At 46.2% G+C, this 18,836-nt stretch overlaps 1 protein-coding gene across 4 annotated transcripts in view; it reads left to right on the forward strand.

The window, feature by feature from the left end:
• The window catches only part of DNMBP (dynamin binding protein), a 104,869-nt gene that overhangs the window by 56,905 nt on the left and 29,128 nt on the right, over window positions 1–18,836 (forward strand). The window contains exon 1 of one of the 4 annotated variants that reach the window (XM_026493862.4): window positions 992–8,619. The exons of the other annotated variants lie outside the window; for them this stretch is intronic. Coding sequence (XP_026349647.2) covers window positions 7,455–8,619 — 1,165 coding nt within the window. The 5' untranslated portion in view covers window positions 992–7,454. Of the gene's footprint in view, window positions 1–991; window positions 8,620–18,836 lie in introns of those variants that run through there. 4 annotated transcript variants of the gene reach the window in all.

Genomic DNA, 18,836 nt, shown 5'->3' on the forward strand with positions numbered 1-18,836 from the left:
TTCTTTACTCAGCAAATATTTCTTGAGCACATACTAGGAGGCAGGCACTGACTATCCATTGATTAATAAAAAGGACATAGTCACAGTATCATTCATATTTGTGTATCTCTGAAACGCTGGTGATCATAGCGATATTGACCTCTGTATTTAAGCACACTGTTTGTCTTGCTGCCTCTGACTCATGGCTGTAGTTACTCCATTGGGGGCAAGGACCCCACTGTTCTGAATCAGTGCGGTGGATGGCCAAGGCTCATCAGGAGCCTTGCTCCTAAGCTTCTCTTCCTTTAAGGTAATGTCAAGAGGAATGTTGAGCAGAGACTCTCAGGGTAATTTTAAAAGACTGTCGCAAATCAAATCAGAACATGTTTTTTAGGAACGGACCATTTTCAGCAAGATATTGAGTGAGATCTAAGGCCCATTATAGAGAGCCATTCAATTAACAAGTTGGAAAATTACTGATATGGAAACAATGACATCTTTATACTGAAGTGATATGTAATATTCTAGACAGATTTTTAAAATGTGAAAGTCTAGTTTTTCTACATTCAAAAGCAATTTGTTATTCTGAACATTCCTTGGAATGCCTCAGGTATTAAAATTCATTCTCAAACTTGTAAAAGATTATGGAGTTTTTAAATAGCCAAAATATTTTGTGGTCTTTCAAGATATGGAAGTGTATGTGAAAGGAATAATCTTATCTTTCTGGTTCGTCAGTACATAAGAAAAAAGCAAGTACCCTTGACTTGTGACATCTGGTTCAGGGTGTTGGCTCAGTAAAAATTAGCTCAGTTACTAGTAATGGATTTTATCTTGGTCTAAAACAGCAACCAGAGTCAGAAGGTGTTAATCATCTATGTTAATTCAGGACCGAAACTAGTTTTCCTTTCATGGTAGGTGTTTCAATGTATGTCAAGAAATGTAGCTTGAAATGGTTAACTTAGTTATAATTAATCTGTGAATCACTATTCTTTTTTTTCTTTTATTTTTTAATTTTTAAAAAATTTTTAAGTAATTTATTATTATGTAATGTTAGGCACCATACAGTAGTACATCCTTAGTTTTTGATGTAGTGTTCCATGATTCATTGTTTGCATATAACACCCAGTGCTCCATGCAATACGTGCCCTCCTTAATACCCATCACTGGCCTATCCCAGTCCCCCAGCCCCCTCCCCTCTGAAGCCCTCCGTTTGTTTCCCAGAGTCCATAAGTAAGTCAAGCAGAGAAAGACAATTATCATATGGTTTCACTCATTTATGGAACATAAGAAATAGCAGGACGATCGGTAGGAGAAGGAAGGAAAGAAGGAAGAGGGGGTAAACAGAAGGGGGAATGAACCACGAGAGACTGTGAATCACTATTCTTAACTTTGTAGTATGGCTTTGTGAACGTTTCCTCACCCTCAGCTTGGGGCCGAGGGGCGGAGAAACTGGAATAGATCCAGGGATTTTAAGTATCGTTTTCAGATTTCACTGAGGCTTTGCAGGACCCAGTTGAGAGGACCTGCCTCCCGCGAGCCTGGGACCTTCAGCAGCGAGCATTCCTGCCTCCGCGGCTGCCTGAGTGCGCCACCTCCCACCCTTCACTTTACCAAATGTAGCTAGACCCAGAAAGACTCTAGGGCAGTCATTTCTGCAGCAAATATTAAGCTCCTGCTGTATTCCGAGCAGTGATCTCTCCCCTCGTGGAGAGAGAGAAATAATAAGTACGCAGAAATAGGAATATGTGTGAGAAGGCAGAAGAAGCTATGGTATCAGGGAAGACCTCACTGAAAAGTGACATTAGAGCGAAGATCCGAATGATCGTAGGAAGCCAGCCGAGCCATTTTGGGGTGGAGGGAGCTGTCGCCGGCAGACGGGACAGCAAGGACAAGAGTGCGTGTAGTGTTTCAGCTAGAGCGAAGGTGTGGGTTTTATAGTTCATTGTTGAGAGTAAGACGAGAAGCCGCAGGAAGGTTTTGAGCAGGGAAGTGGTAAGATTGACTTACAACCTTACAGAGCCCCGCTGGGCGGCCTGGACCAGAACGGTAGACTGGGGAGGTTGCAGAGCGCTGGGTTCTGGGGGCGTTTTGAGTCCGAGCCTGTAGGACTTCCTGGTGGGTTGGGTGTGAGGTGTGAGAAGAGAGGCGAGTCAAGGATGACCCTGGGGTTGGGCAACTGGAAGGACTGGAGTTGCCAGTGATTTCTCAATTCCTGGTGAAGACGGCAGGAGCCGCTGGCTGCTGGGGGAGGTGGGACAGGGCAGAAGTCAGCTCAGCTTTGGTCATGTTGTCGTGCCTGTAAGACGTCCGGGTGCAAGTGCTGCTTAGGGTTCAGGGCAGAGGTGAGGGCTGGAGACATACGTTAGTGACACGTACATTTTGGCAGCACGCAGACATTGTTTAAAACCGTGACATTTAATGAGCTTTTTTAAAAAAATTTTAAAAGAAAGTATAGCTAGAGAGAAAGAGAGGCGGCCAAGGCCCTGAACCTCCCCAGGAGCTGAAGGAACTGGAAGAGTAAGACGGTGATCATAATTATAATTAACTGAGCACTTAGTACTTGTCAAACAACGTGCCGGGTCTTTGAGCACTTTTTCTAATCCTCCGCATTATCCACGTTTGACAGACGGGAAAGCCGAGGACGGCCCAGAGAGTCACAGTTAGTCAGCGGTAGCGCTGCGGTTCCAGTTCAGGCCAGTCTCCTCCTACAGGCTCTGTGCTCTGTCCCTGCGCCCCACCGTGGGGGTGTCCCTGCGTTTCAGCTTAAGGAGGGACTGCTTGATCTCCGAGAGCGGGTGGTAGGAAGCAGCATTTGAAAAACTCAGAAATACAAGTGCTCATGGAGGAGGGATCCCGAGTGACCCTTGCCAATTTCCAAAATAATGTATGCCAGGCATAACATTTTTTAGTAATCTCATCTGTTGAAAACTATAAGAGCACATGTGTATGTGTTGACATGCTTTGAAAAAATATTTAACCCTCCCTCGCAGATAGCTTCTGACTGCAAGCTTATCATGAAGTTACACAAGTTTCCAAAATGCTTACCCATTCACGGTGGCAACCGCCTCAAGCTGCTCGCTGTTCCAGTTTCTCTATTTGAACCCTCACCTAACTCCTAACCCTTAAGTTCATCACCAGGTTTAAACTCTGAGGCATCTGTAATGCTTCTCACAGGCCTGTCGCACTGAGAGCATTCACACCCTTCAGAGCATATCAGATTTCCCCCAAATACCTCTTATGTTCCTATGTTCCAGCCCTTATTGCCTTTTACAGGGCTCCCGGACTCCCACTCCTGCCTTCCCTTCCCCAAGTTGTCTCTTTTTTCATTAGTGCTTCCTCTCTTCGTCTGTCGAATGTATCTTTAGATCTTAGGGGTCTTTTTTCTCCCTCAGTTGCAGACCCTCTGTCCACACCACCCGAGGCTGTAGCACCGGGGATGCCCTATGAGTAGCTTTAGCCAGAGTGATTTCATTTATAATTCTCCCTTAGGCTGAGAGGCAGCTGGACTGAATAAGAGCAGAAACCACGTTTCCTGTTGTATCCATGTCCCCTGCATTCCTGCCGTGTGCTAGGTAATTGCAGCTCTAGGAGAAGCCCTGGGGCACGCCGGTGTTCGAGACCAGGAAGATGGACTAGCAAAGAAGAAGCAGATAGTCCAGTAAGTGGGACTGACCATTAGAGCGGGAGCATTGACGAAGCAGAGGAGGGAGGGCCGAATTGCTGGAACATAGTCTCTGAGGGGTTAGGCGGGATTGGGATCCAGTGAACCAAGTGATTTCAGAGTGTCTGGAAAGGAATTCTAAGGGCATCTCAGCTCAGTGCTACGTCCCCAGAGCTATAACAAGTTCCAGGTCCTTCCACTGCCTTCCGTATTTGCAAGTTTTGAGACACACTCATAAACTGTTCTTGCATGAGATATACAGGGGGCAGAACAAACGTGTCTCAAATTCCAGGTAGTGGAGATTTCTCAATAATGATAGTTTTTAGAATTACTCATGTTCCACAGAAATGTCACGTCTTCTGTGCTTAAGATGAAAACATGACGATACAGGCTCCGAGGGCTTCAGGAACTTCCCCAAGATTATCCAGCTGGTGAGTGGCAGAGTCCAGACTCGGACCCAGGGCTCTCAAAGCTGCACTCTTAACCCCTAAGCTATCCTGCCCTCTGCCTGGCATCTAGCACATGCCTGTAAATTAGACATGGTCCTTGCCTACGGGGAGCATTCAGTGTAAGAAATGGAGATAAACAAGCATAATAGAGTAACATGGGTGAGATGAGAGAGGTTGGCTCGGTGCTCTGGAAAATGGCAAGAACCATAGGAATCAGAGAATGTCACTGGGGCAGTCTTTGTGCAAAGCGCCGGTCACCTGACCAGAGGCGGGGGATGGTCTGCACAGTTACGGAGACATTAACGAAAGAAGGGAAGCACATGTTCTTGCTGGTTCTTTTCCTGCCTCTTCCTTGACTTTTCCTGCACCTTCTCCCTTTCTGTCTCCTTCCAGGTCCTGCTGCCCGTCTTCCCTTCCAGCATTGCATACAGCAGCATTTCCGTTTACGGGGGGGGGGGGGGTGCGCACTGACGGTCACCACAGCCGATCGCCCACCCTCTGGTGACAAACAGCAAACATTGGGCCGCACTGCTGCTTTAGGGCCTCCAGAAGAGCCAGTGGGATGTGACAGCTGTGTCCCATGAAAGGGAGAGACGCAGAGAGGGATGCCGTCTGAAGGGTCGAATTGTGCCAATGATACCAGGATTGAGAAAACTAGAAGAGTCGTCCTGCTCCCCCTTCCCTCAGGCCTCATGTCTTTGCACACAGATTTATCACATGAAAATAGCACCGCATTCACTGCTTCTGGTTAGTTCTGGGTCACAGCAATATGGAGCCGAAGTCGAGCGGCTTGCATCTTTATGCAAACTCTGTAGGCAGTAGGACTTAGAAAAGAAGGGTCTGGCGGGGTGGGAGTGGGGAGCCTCGTCCTATAACCCGCTACTCACTCTCCTCTTATTCAAAGATCATCTTTTAGCTTCACATAACCTCTCCTAGTGGGTCATTTTATAACTAGGATCCTTCGTACCTGTAATTTACCCTCTTTTATCTCTTCTCTTGGTTGACTACTAGGTTTGTTTCTTATCCTGCTTGCTTTATCAAAGATACGAAGTTGCTAAAGGGGATTTTGTTTTCCATAACAGTTAGGGAAAGCTTCGTCTTTATTTTGAATATTTTAAAAGCGTGCCCGGCTTGCTTTCTGTGCCAGTCTGGGCGCACACCGGGGTTGAGCGGCGAGGGACAGCCCTGCGGCAGGGGGTCTCGAGGGGCTGTGGGCCGGGACTGGAGACACAGAGGGAACGGCAGTGGCGGGGAGGGGGGTGGCAGTGTGCGCACACTTGCCTCAGAAGTGGCCCACCTCTGACTTAGACTGGGATAGCATTTACTTGTTTGTATGCTCGGTTTGAGGGAAATTAAGGCTCTGCTACATTTTTGAGATACCCTCTCAGTCTAGGGCCACGAAGCCAAATGGATCTGCGATCGGGTTGTAGCCCCACTTCGTGTGACCAGTTTATTCAAACTTTAAGACTCTTACTTTACCTGCAGTAAAGTAAGGATAATACTGAAGATTAAAAAAAAAAAAAAAAAAAGGCTCTCAACTCTCTAGGCCTCACCCTGATCGTAGCACACATCTTCACACTGAAAACCCAGAAGCTGCCGGGGCTGCTGCCGCCTCCGCTGTTGGTTTGGAAGGCGTGAGGGAACAGAACAAGCAGAAACCTTCGTGGGAAAATCAGAAGATTTTCCAGAGGTTGATTGGTCACTCTTAGCAGAGAATCCAGAAGGTGCATACTAGCACATTAGGTATTTGAGGAAAGGAAAAAGAAGTAGTGAGGAAAACAGAACCGTGGATTTTTAAAACTGAAGGGACTGGGAGTCATGGGGGCCAGCTGTCTCATCTTACAGATGGGCAGGTTGAGTCCCAGAGAGAGTAAGTGGTTTGTCCAAGAGCAAACATCTCATTATTGACAAAGCACATAACCCTGGTCTCCTCACGGTTATGTGGGATATTGTTTCACAACTAGGGATTAGACAGAGGCTCAAGGAATCATTCCTGGCATCCAACAGGTGACCAGATAGCCAGAAGAGTCGTCTTACGAAAGCCTGTCTCTGAGCGTGCGACTCCCCCTGAGTGAAGGAAACGGCAGCCCGGTCCCTTGGGACCTGCCCCGATCTACCCCTCCAGCCTTATCTCCTGGTACTTTCTCTACTTACTCTGTCCTTCAAACTGTTCCCCATTTCCTAAGTCTCCGTTTGTAGACAGTCTGTGGAAAGCCTGCTCAAATGCCGCCCCTTCGTGAAAGCTCCAGCCGCCCCGCCAGGGACTCTGCTCTGTCATCGTTGCCATTTGTATTTGTTATGGAACTTGCCGCCTTTGATTTTCCTTTAGAGTGTCGCCCCTGCATTTAAGCAGCAGGGGCTAACTTGCCCCTTCCTTCTCTCTTCTACGATACCTCACCTGTAATAGGCGCCCATCTAATGTTCGCTGATCCAAATAGGTATTTTTATCTGCACATTTCTGATTTCAACCCTTATTCCCCAGTTCCTGAGTGTGCTGGATGATTGGATGGAGAAGAGATTTAGGAAATGGTCTTCATACTTCTCTGGCGTGGCAAGTATCAAGGGAAGTGTGAAAGCGTGCGTAACTACATTCTTCTAGGGGACAGTTTTCAATTACCCATACACCAGTTCAGAGTAAAAGCGAAGTTCTCTTTCTTTCTTCAGTGGGATGTCCCCGTGCATCTGCAGGTGGGAGTTGAAACCACTTGTGATTTGAGTGTGCGCCAGCTGGTGACTTGACTCCCATAAAAGCAAACTCTCAAAGGAGGAAGAGTTCCGCCTCTTACGACGGAGAAGGGAGTCCCACAGAGTTTCAGATGTCCAGGGATTAGAAAGCTGAACTTGGAGGATGGGAAACGTCCATGTTTCGTGTGTTGAGCTATGCACAAAAACATTCTTTATACCCTTGGTGGATGACTGAAGTATCGAAAGAGACAGAGGAGATATAGGGCTTTACCTTGGGCTTTTAAAGGGGGTTGTTCTCGCTCACTCTGCTTTTTCTACAAAACCTTTTCGAACAGCAGAATACTTCTACCTTCAGCACAGAAAGCAGCCAAGCCAGTTCGACCAGCCTGAGGGAAACACCGAACAAAGCTGCCAACTCCAATCACATGAACACTAGTTACTAATTATCTTCTGGCCTCTGCGGGGAAAGACAGAGCAACTCACTGATTGGATCCCAAGGTTGAAATAACTCCACATCTCTCTGCGCTCCAGCCAGAGGAGCGAGAGTGTCTCGAGCACTTTGGGAGACATTTTCAGAAGGACGGATACAGCTTTAGGCTAACCTGCACCTGCCCACATTTCAGCCCCACCCAGGCCCATGGAAGAAGGAAGTAGAACTCGTGTCTTTACGCACACTGAACATGTGTGAGACCCACAAAGTTAGAGAAGACAGAGAAGTGGAGAAGAAAGGGCCCTGGGGCTCCAGCTGGGAGTACGAAGACCACAGGAGTCTACAGAAAAGGGACCTTACCAGGCTGGCTCGACTTTACGGAGAAGGCAGCTTGGATTCCAGATCCAGGACCTTGGGGCACAACCGGCCCTACAGAAAAAGGCATTGTGGGTACTGGGCTTTTGAGCGGAGTGAACCAAGCTACTCAGACCATGAGGAAGCGGAAGAAAGTGGAAAGGACTGTACGGACTATGGAAGTACGGCTCAGGGTTGGGATGGTTACGAGAACTCAGAAGATGTGGATTGTGGGAATCCGAGCCCAGAGACTGAGGATAAGTGGCTTACAGGCAGCCCAGAAGGCCGGAAAGCTGGATGGTACGGGGACATGAATGGCCACCTAGATGGTCAGAATCTGAATTATGATCCTGAGGACTCGAAAGAAACTGAATGGTGCACTCGCCACCGTGGTTTGGATGATTCTGTGGGCAATTGTGGTCAACCTGAAAAGTGGCACATGGACCACAGGAATTTTAATTACAATCTCGAGGATTGTAAAGAAGCTAATTTTTATTATAGAATCCGCAATAATTTATGTCAGGTTCCCAGGAATTATACTAATGGTCAGTCCGTGGACTTCCCAGATTTGGATGGAGTCAATGAAGGTAAAGAATTTGTCAAATACTATGACGGGGATGGAAAGGTTTGTCAAAATGGTAAAATATGTCCTAAAGCAAAGACTCATGCCCTGGGTCAGTGTGACTTTGATACAGAGAATAAAGGCTACGATACTCTATTTGCAAACTGTGAGTATAAATTTCAGAATTCCGGAGGAAGAGATTCTGTCCATCAGGTGAAGAATTGGGAGGATAATGGCATTGACAAAGCAGGAACGATGGCGCTTGGGAGCAGAGAGATCTTCCCGGACAGTCTGCAGAATCCGTGGACGGGAGAGCACCAGGGAGAACATCACTGTGGCGTTCTTCAGGGCCCTTCATTAGGGAAGAACACTTGGCATTTTGAGGAAGAGAATAAAAGAAATGGCCTGGAGACTTGGAAAAGGAATAGTTGCTTGCGCCGCACGGCGCCCGGCAGCCTGAGACGCTCAGAATTTGTGCAAAACAGGAAGAAAACTCAAGGTATGAACTCAGCCATCCTTTTTGAGAAGGATAAAACCTGAAAATAGATAAAAGGGGTGGTTATACCAGGTATCGGAACACTCACGCACTTAAGGAAACTGACCCTTGAAATTCTTATCTAAGTGTATCTTGAATGAGAACAACCTTAGAGATTTAATCCCTTCGGGAGGCACTTTACAGAGCAAGAGCCTAGACGGGGCTGTAAATAGGGACCGTGGCCCGTAATGAGACCGTGTTCTCCTGGGAACTTTCTTTACCATTCTCGGTTTTGTCAGGTATCTCTAAACCCAAATATCTTTCCGTTCTTACTGTTTTTTTTTTTTTTTTTCTGTCTTATGGGGATGGCAAGTTTATTATCGAGGCACCCAGAGAAAATTTATTTTCCTGGCATGCAATCCCTACATTTCTTTTAGACGTTAGGGAAAAGGAGACTTGTTCTATGGAGTGTTGGGGTCTTGACATTCAGGCATCTTAAGTGAGCGACAAGTACTACAACTGTTCTGGAAATCAGAAGATTATCTTCTTCATGGTGCTTTGTTCATGCACATGATGCTTTGTATATTCAAATTACTTCATCTCATTCGGCCTTAACTAAGTTATCTGTAACGGGAGTATTAACTGAGAGTCTTTTCTAATGTAGAGGTTCTTTTTTGCCAGTTTGTCTTCTCCCGTTCTCTGAAATGAACTATGTTTATTTTGTTTTATATTGTTGTTTTTTATAATTTCTGGACTCCCTGTTAAACCTTTGTTTTTATTATGTATATGCCGTTCTCCTGCCAAGCCAACTTTCTGGTTTGGGCCAATTTGGGGGTGCGCAGGTTATGACCAGAGGGTAAGGGTTAGAGTCAGAAAATGTGAACAATCTAGAAAATCCATCTCACACCTTCCTCCTAAGTGGAAAGTCTCTTGTCTAGATCTTCAGAATAGGTTCACTGTTGGTGTTGCACGACAGGTCCCTGGTATATCCTGCGGTTTTCCAACACAGGCTTGACCAAACCCGAATTTCTAGGGCATTGTTTTGGATAAATTAGGCTCTCCACCTGTATTTGTAAAGATAAGAATGAAACCAAACCCGGCTTTAGTTGGGAGACCAAGGTATTTAGCAGCTAGCCACTTTTTCTAGGTGCATTTTTGCTCTGAGCTGATAGGGATCGAATCATCTGTAAATTCTTTCCAGCTCAAAACACCACCACACACACACACACACACACACACAAGTGACTCTATGACTCCCTGTATTGGTTATTGTACTGCTCCTATTCCCTTTTGCCACATCTGTCCCTTAGATGAACTTTGCTTCCTATCTTTAGTTCCTTATTGTATTAGGCCTCCTAAGTGTAATCAGAGTGTGTTTACTCTGTCTGACTTCACAAGAGGCAAGCCCTTCTCTCTGGAGTGGTGCAATTTGCCCTATGAACTCTCAGTCCCACCTTCTGTCACTGCCAGTTTTATAACTCTACTCGAGGACTGAAGTTTTGATGGTGTATTCATATTTAGTTCAAGTGACACCCCTTTTTTGTACCTCTAGGATCCTCCTCGACCTGTAACAGAATCTTAGTCTGCCCTTCTACCATTCCTTGCTGGCCGTCTTACACACACACCATTGCCCTTCCCGAATGTTACAGTTACGACATGTAATTCCAGAAAGAAACAAGTGTGGGAGTCCGTCTTCTGCCCCGAGTTCACATCTCAGCCCCATCATTTACTGGTGTAACTTCAGGTGAATTACCTAACCTCTCTGAGCTTTGGATTCCTTATTTATAAAGTGAAGATAATACTACCGTGTCGGTGAGAGAACATAAATAAAACACCTAATGACATGTCTGGAACATAGTAGGTGCTCATAAATTATGAGTTCTTCGTCTCTTGGTGACCCACCTCCCTTTCCCCTTATCATTTGCTCCACCAGCCTGTCACTGTGTGGTCTCCTTTCTCCTGAGATCCAGATGGACCCCCCATGGGACATCTGCCCTCAGACCCTGTGTGTGCAGATGTGATGATCCAGGGGGAGCGCCCCCTCCCTTCCTCCTCTCCTGCTCTCCCCTGCCTCCCCCTACTGCATCTGAGAGACAAAGCGCTGTTGAATTGCTGCTCCAGCCTGTCTCTCGAGCTAGAAACCAGGTTCTTCTATCAGGATGCGTCCTTTCCCTCACCTGCCTTATCAGTCCTTCTCCCAGGATGGCCTCAGTCTTAAGTGTCGTTAGGCGGGTCTGTTATGGGTTTGCCCTTAGTCCTAGGGTGCGGCCCCTGGTTCTGGGAGGTGGGCCTTACTCCTAAACTATGGCTCTTTTGAGTTTTCAGTGGAAAACCAGAATGTTTATTGAACCTCCTAAGTTGGAGAGACTCCTATTTCAGGCTGTGTCTTCTCAGCCCCAGACAGTTGTGAATATCTGCCAGGCTCTTTGGCCTCCAGCTTCTATTATTGCTTTCTGCTGGCTTCCTGGGGTCTTATCACCTGCAGACACAGTTCAAGGATTTGAGGAGAATTTCTGCACAGATTTTGGGCTGCTGTCCCTGTGGCCCCCTCTTTTCCAGGATTTCTCCCATAATATCTAGCCCTTCAGGCCCAGATGTGAGCCTTTGACTCTTCAGCCCAAGAAAATTGCCAGTTGTTGACTTACCAGTTTTTTTTAAAGATTTTATTTATTTATTTGACAGAGAGAGAGAGACAGCCAGTGAGAGAGGGAACACAAGCAGGGGGAGTGGGAGGGGAAGAAGCAGGCTCCCAGCAGAGGAGCCTGATGTGGGGCTCGATCCCAGAATGCCGAGATCACGCCCTGAGCCGAAGGCAGATGCTTAATGACTGAGCCACCCAGGCGCCCCTGTTGACTTACCAGTTTTGCTTTATTTCCCCCACATTCTGGAAGACTAGGGATTGACTTCATAGGATAAGAATTGGACAAATATGGACCTACCCAGTTTGCTTCCCTTGTTTTGAGTCCTATCTCCTCTAGTTCTGGCCTGCTTTTGGTTGCTTTCCAATGCCTTCACATAGTTACTTAAAAAAATGCCTTATTCAGAGTTGCTAGTAGTCCTCAATAGGGAGATTGGTAAAATGTAAGCTGCTCTCCCATTGCTAGACTAAAAGTTGGCATGAAGATTTTACGCTTGCTAATAACATAAGTGGTTATGATGGGGAAAGGACCTGGGACTTCAAATTCTGTGTTAACTCAGTTATGTGATATTAGGATATTGGAATGAAGGACCTTTACAGAGAGAAAGAGGACGCTGGAGTTCAGGCGAGAGTCAAGGCTTGGCGGGCTGCAGTAGAATCCCAGATCGCTGCACAGCAGCAAGTCCCGTGTTTTATAAATAATGGGTAACCACCCACAACTGGGTCTTAAAGTCTTTTCGGTGGGTTACAACTAGCATTTTTGAAGAATAAAATAGAAGTGAATAGAAAACGCACATCTGATATAGAAGCGTGCACATAATACTTTGAGTGTGTGTGCACACGGGTATTATGTGTTATGTATATGTTGAGTCACAGTGTAAAGTGTGGGGGCCACAGTAAAAAAATGTTTGAAAAACACTTAAATCTGACCCCCACTGTTTTTGTAACCAGAGAGATGAAGCTCAGAGAAATTGAAATGTATGTCCAAAGTCAGTGCTTAGATCAGGAATAAATCAAGGTCTCCCAATGCCCAGACCATCAGGGTTGAAGCCAGAAGCACAGCCCTGAGTTCCTTCCCCTTCAGTGAACTCAGAAAAGCAGGAAAGTATTGTGTTAGGGGTGTCAGAGAAGGGGCTTCAAATGGAGGGGGCCGTAGCCCAGTGACACGCCGCAGAGATATGGGAGGGGTGTGGACCAAAGAAAGACCTTGCATTTGGCTGGTGGGGTGAGGAAGAGGAGCAGCCAAGGCCCAGGGCAAATTACAAGGAGTTTAGGAGGGAGGTGGTGATGAAGATAGAGAAGCAGTTCCTTCAAAGTTCGGACAGTAACTGCTGTGGAACAACAGAATCCCGGAAAGTCCTGTGTTGTTTTCTCCCAAGATGAGAAAAAGCACAGATTTGAAGGCACCTTTGCCAGTGTTACATAGCTCAGGTTTTAGGACTCGATGGGGCAAGGTTTCTTTTCATTGCAAGTGTGGAAACATGATATCTTTGTAGCTACAGACTGGATTCAAACTATAGGAATAAAATGTCTATCAGGCAATCCAGGACATTAACTTTTCATCCTGGCTGATTTCATATGCTGATTGCAAGCCGTGAGTGTGGCAGGTGCCGTGAGGCCTCTGCCACTCTAGAGACAAGGGGTGTACCCATCGGAGTCACAAATGGCCAGCAAAACAGACTGGAGTTTCGCGCTCAGTAATACAGGTGATGGCGGTGGGACTGCTCTACTTCACCTGCTTGAGTGTTCTCAGAGCACCTTGTGCATTTCCCTCTAATTTCATAATGTTACTATAAGCACGAGCCACTCAGCTATTTTTAGCTCACAAGGATGTATTGAGTACCAAACACTGTTATGTGCTGGTTAGACCTCGATTATCTGAAGAGACTGAGGAGGGATGGGGCTCCTCCTCCCGTCTGGGTGGGTGTGAACCAGATGTCCTTGGGACCAGCCGTTCCCTTTCTTTTTCTTTCTTTCTCTCTTTCTCTCTCTTTCTCTCTCTCTTCTTTCTTTCTCTCTCTCTCTCCTTCTCTTCACGATTTTGCATTTCCCTGAACTTCTGCTTTGTCCCCTCTTGTTGCAGACCCACACTTCCCGTTTACTCATAGTTTCTACTCCCTCCTCACTTCAGATTACACGTAACCGACTCCTCCCACACTGCCTTGGGGCATTATTACAGCTTCTGTTCCTGTCTGATCTGCCTGATCCCATAATTCAGATTCCCGGGAGAGTGAGTATAAGTGACTCAGCTTGTGTCTTTTAGTTAGTCCCCATCATATGAACTAGCCATTCATTGATTGGGCACAAATCCATGGTCCAGAACGGTAGAGGTCAAGTCCGGGATGGGGGTCACCTGGTGTAAATCATTGCGATGGGGACTGCCGATGGTGCCGATTTGGGATGTAGTGGGCTCTGGAGGTGGCAGGGGTTCTGAGGTGTGGCTGGTCCACACCAACCCCATGTTTGGAAGTGGGTGGAGGTATCTTTTGGCTGTCACAGTGGTAGGGTGCAGGGAACTACTTGTTTAGAAGGCAAGGAACAGAGATGCTAAATGTTTTCAGTGTGTAGAACTCTCCTACCCAATGAAGAATTATCCTGCTCAGAATGCCAGTTGTGTCCCCATTGAGACATTGGAGAAGATGGGTAAGACTTGTGCCTGCCTTCAGGAACTCGCGGTTTTGAACAGAAAACAGCCTATAAACAAACAATTAAAATAGTTTCGTAAGTCCCTTAAGGGGGACTGTTAGATACCTTTCCCCCACTTGGCCCTACTACCTGTGTAACCTTGTGTAAAGCATTTAATCTCTCTGTGCTGCAGTTTCTCCATCAGTAAAACAAGACGATGACAATGTACCTACGTGACCGTTTTACGAGGATTAAGTGAGTTTATAGACGTCTACGCAGCTAGAACAGTGCAGTAGAGCCTGGCGCATGGTCACGCTGAATAAACACGAGCCGCCACCATCATTCCACCAGCACGGAGATCCCACGTTGCCTTTGAATACAGTTCAGCAGGGATTTGGTAGCCAGTACTTGTCCTTAGCACTGTACCAGGCATCGGGGGTATCCAGAGAAGAATGCTCCCCCACCCCCGGCACACACAGGAGTTTACGGGTCAGTCGAAGAGGTGAAATGTGAAACCAGGAATCCTGTACTACAGTACCCAAGTCTAGACCGTGAATGCCGTGGACGGTCAGAAGGGGGAGGCTCAGTCCTTACCTGAGTTATGGGAAAAGGCCTTAGGAAGATGTTTGAACTTGGGCTAAAGCTGAAGAGAGTGAATAATGGGGGTTGGTGTAGGCAGAAGCGGGGGGAGCATTCCTGGTCGGGGAAACTTTATGAACAAGGGGACACAGTTGCGGTGACAGGAAGGAGCACAGCGTGTGGAGTCCTGAAGCACTGAAATCTGAGAAGCCAGATGGCAGTTTGGACCAGAGCTTGAGGGATAAGGTGAGCGTGTGGTGAGTCACCCTCTCAGCTGTAATCACGGAAACTGCATAGACGCCCTCTGTGGGGCAGGGAGCCGCTGGAGAGGAGAGCAGGTGTCTGAGAACTGAGCCGCAGGTTGCGGGCGGGCGGAGGAGCGATAGGGCGAGATCATGTGAGGAGGTCAGGAGAAAACCAGAGAATTTAAGAGAGAACGGCCAATGCTTTGAAGAGCCCCAGGGAAATCAAGGAGAATGCCGTTGGATTTGTTGAGGGGGTTATTGGTTGACTGAAAAGACAATATTGCTGGAACAGTGGTGATTCAGATTACTTGCAGAGGATTTCTGTGGGGGAGGAGGTCTAGAAGGAGGGCATGAAGACCACTCTTTCAAGACCTTTCACTAAAAGGAGCAAAGACCCGTGACCGTAGCTGAGGGGGCACAGAGTCGGACAAAGCTTTCCTGTGCTTACTTTTTAAAATCAGGGTCTTGTTGCTTGTTGGAGGATAGATGGGTAGGCAGGAGTGAAAAGAGAAGGAAAGGGTAAATACGTGGAGGCAAAAGGACATATATGTAGGGCCCTGTTTCCCCAAAAGTTGGACGATGATTGAAGCGTGAGAGGAAATCAGGCCCTCCTGAGGTTGGAATGATCCAGTCTGGCAGACTCCCACCCAACCCAGAAGCCTTGCGCTGGCATGGGGAGTTGTATCCTCAAGCCAGGTTGTCTGTTTTCTCCACAAGCCATTACCTAAATTGTCTTTGTATGATGTTTCATCAGCAACATAGGAAGATTGGCCCGGGAAGATTGCAGGTCTCTGTAAATCAAGAGACCTCAAGGAAAGGCAAGGTATTGAGTATGGACAGGAAGAGGTGAGGCATCTTCTTTCATGTGGACCGGAGGAGGGGTGAATCGAAGCAGAAAACTTGCAAAACTGTGGCAGGCCTGGCCTTAAATGGGATGTCAAAGCGGGAACTCAGGAACTTGACTCACCCACGGAGTGGGTGCCGCGGAGTTTTCCAACTTGATATTTCCTGAGAAACCAGGCAGTGCCCACACTGGGCATGACCATCAGGCTGTGACGGTGCCCACGCACAGCGATTGCTCGTGGGAAGGGCCACATTTGTATACATGGTTCCACAGTGGACCTCATTGTACCATATCAAAAAACCCCTTTCTTCTAATTGTGAACTGAGAGGAGACCGATGGAATACATTGTGTTTCATTGAATCTAAAACACCATCTATTGTAAGACACTGAATAAATTTAGGTACCATTAAAAAGGAAACTTCTAATTTAACACGTTATTACTTGGAAAACACATTTTGCTTTTAGAGATGTTAAAATGTGGGGGGAAAAAGTGCATCTTAGCACCTCCTGAAATGTGAAGATACTTCTACCTAGTGCTGACCTCACAGCAATGCTTCGGCAAAAAATATGGTAGAATTCCTCTAGCTCTTTCCTCAGTGCTTTGGAGATAGGGAATTCGATTTTCTTGCTCTCCAGCCTCTGCCCTGCTTAGAGAAAGATTGAAATCTGATTTACGCCCCGTGCCACAGGTCCTAAATTTTAACTAAAACTTTAATCAAAGTTAGAATAGTTCATGATTTTTAAAAACCTTTGGGTAGTGTCTTTTACCCCAACTACAGCGGAGTAATGCTCAGGGCACTCTAAGTTATAATATTGTTGGCATTTAGTAAGTGCCAGTTGCCGTGCTGAATCCTATGGATTAGGTAGACATTAGGCATGCACGAACGTCCAGTAGCGTCTAAGCTTTGTGACTGTGGTAAAGATAGTATTTCCAGAACCTAGTAACTTGGCATATCATAGGTGCTCAGTGAATGTGTGTTGCCGAGTGAAATATTCCATTTTGGGGCACAGAATATGTACGTCAAAAGTTAAGTAGGGTTTTATTACATGTCCTCTTCCAAGTTGAGAGAGTTGCACTGTATTCCTAGTTTTGTGGTATCTATTACAATAAATGGATGTGGGAGTTTTTCAAATATATTTTTTTCCCTGTCAGTTGACTTGGTCATATGATTTTTCTTCTTTTGCCTTTTGATGTGGTGAATTACATCGTTTGATTTTCAAAAGTTGAACTGGCATCTTACACCTAGAATAAATGTGACGTGGGAGTGTTTTAAAAAAAAAAATAAAGTAGTACATGTGTTTTGTATTGCTGCTTGAGAAGAAGGGAAGCTTAGGGAAAAGACCAGTCCAGGGATTAGAGAGGCCTTCATGTAGCTGGGCTTGAAGGACAGTAGGTGAGCAGAAAGGCAGAGGGACAAGCTGGGCTTGTCACGTTCAAGGATGAAGAAGGGAGCAAATATCGGAGTCCCGTGCGGGCTCCATAATAACGGCAGCAGGGGCCCCGTCCTCAGGGCCTGCTGAGAGGAGATGGCTAACTGCCTAAGTGAGTCCAAAGAGATTTACATACCGAGTGCCACTCCTCGTGGGACTAGTTAGTAGTTGACGTGGTTACTGCAAACTGAGAAGAGTAAGTGAAGTAACAGGGTAGCAAGTCATATCAGATTTTAGATCTTGGAAGTGACCCACGAGGCCCAACCCATTTGTTATATAGACATGGAAACAACAGGCCAGAGAGGTCATGTAACATGTATGAGATCACCCAGGAAGGATGGGAGGCAGGGCTAGATCCCAGGGCTTTTTTGAGTACTTTATCCACCACTCCTGCCCTCTCAAGATCTTAGAAGCAGTTCCACTTGTAGCCCGGAAATGGAAGCCAAGGGAGATACAGGCGGATGGAGTGACTCCTGGGCTGCCCAGAACTTGGTTAAACCAACACAGCACTTATGATTGGGGCCCCAGGGAAAGACCTGATTTATATTTCCCTGGTTTTGAGGTTTTATTTTTTTCCCATCTTTTAGCTAGAAGATAAGATACTAGTATATAATGTCAGATATCCTGCGTTTAATGAGATTTTACCATCAAAATATCAGATCACACTCCAGAAAGAATCTTTATTTTGAGAGATTGGATTCATTCAAATAAATATAACCCAAATCCTTAATGCTTAAGTTCATTCTGGTTTGCATTATTCCTTTGTTTCATGAATTTATGTTTTGCCTGTTCAACTTGTTTCATTAAGTCAAATAGAAATAACTTTAAAGACCATCAGTTTAACCCTATCCCGTTTGCTGTTCCTGAACACAGGAGAGATGACACGACTTTCCTGATGAGACTAAAGAAAGCTTTTGAGGGCATTTCAACTTTTTCTACGTGCCCGATGGCCTAGCGCTCTGCTTGGTGGCACTCTATTAAATATTCATACAGTTTTGTAGTTAGAACTTGAACAGGATTATGATTGGGGTGCACAGTTATAAAGGGTACATAAAATACCATGAGGGCAGGTGGAAGGAATGAAAGTGAACCACCTCATAGAAGCTGAAGAAAGTCTAGTTTTATAGAGAAGGATAGAAACATAGCCAGAGGGGCTCGGACACGAGCAAATTTTGAAACATTATTAAAATTGGAAATATAATGCCAGACATGGCCATGTGCTTACGGAGAAGACATAGAATCCAGCACAGGCCTTGACCCTTCATAGAAAGTGCTGGCCCTGGGTGCTGGTTTTGAATATGCAGCTTTCTCAGCCCTGCAGTCACCAGCAAGCCAGTCACAGACAAGCCCTGTCATTGCTTTGTGCCCGTTTTCTCATTTGTAAAATGAGAGCAATAATAACTTCCCTCAGAGACTTGGTAAATACAACATTAGATGTGTTTGCGTTTGGAAAATAAAGCTTTTCGCATAGAGGTTTGTTGGCTGATTATAATAAAAATCCGCTTACCAAACTGATAATTTATTCCTAGTGAACTGTTTTATGAAAACTGTCTTTGCCCTCTTGATACTTTCACCTCTTCCGCCTAAAGATTAGACAACAGTAATAATGTCCCACCAACAGAGCACCCCTCTAGGAGTTGTATTTGGTAAGTGTTCAAAAATGGTGTTTGAGTTGGTCCTACAATTAAAGTTCCCATCCTGGCAGTATAGGAAATTGCAGACTCTTGTATGTGGGGCACTTGACTCGTCGATTCTTCCGAAGGCCCGGATGGGGCCTGGAAAAGGAAGGGGCAGATGAGAAGTTTTGAGCTGAGTTTCCCCGAGGTGGAAACCCTCCAAGCAGGGATTGTGCTAGAGGCCACTTGCCCCGGTCGGCGGG

Source organism: Ursus arctos, unplaced genomic scaffold (assembly GCF_023065955.2).
Source record: "Ursus arctos isolate Adak ecotype North America unplaced genomic scaffold, UrsArc2.0 scaffold_7, whole genome shotgun sequence".
Lineage (NCBI taxonomy): Eukaryota > Metazoa > Chordata > Mammalia > Carnivora > Ursidae > Ursus > Ursus arctos.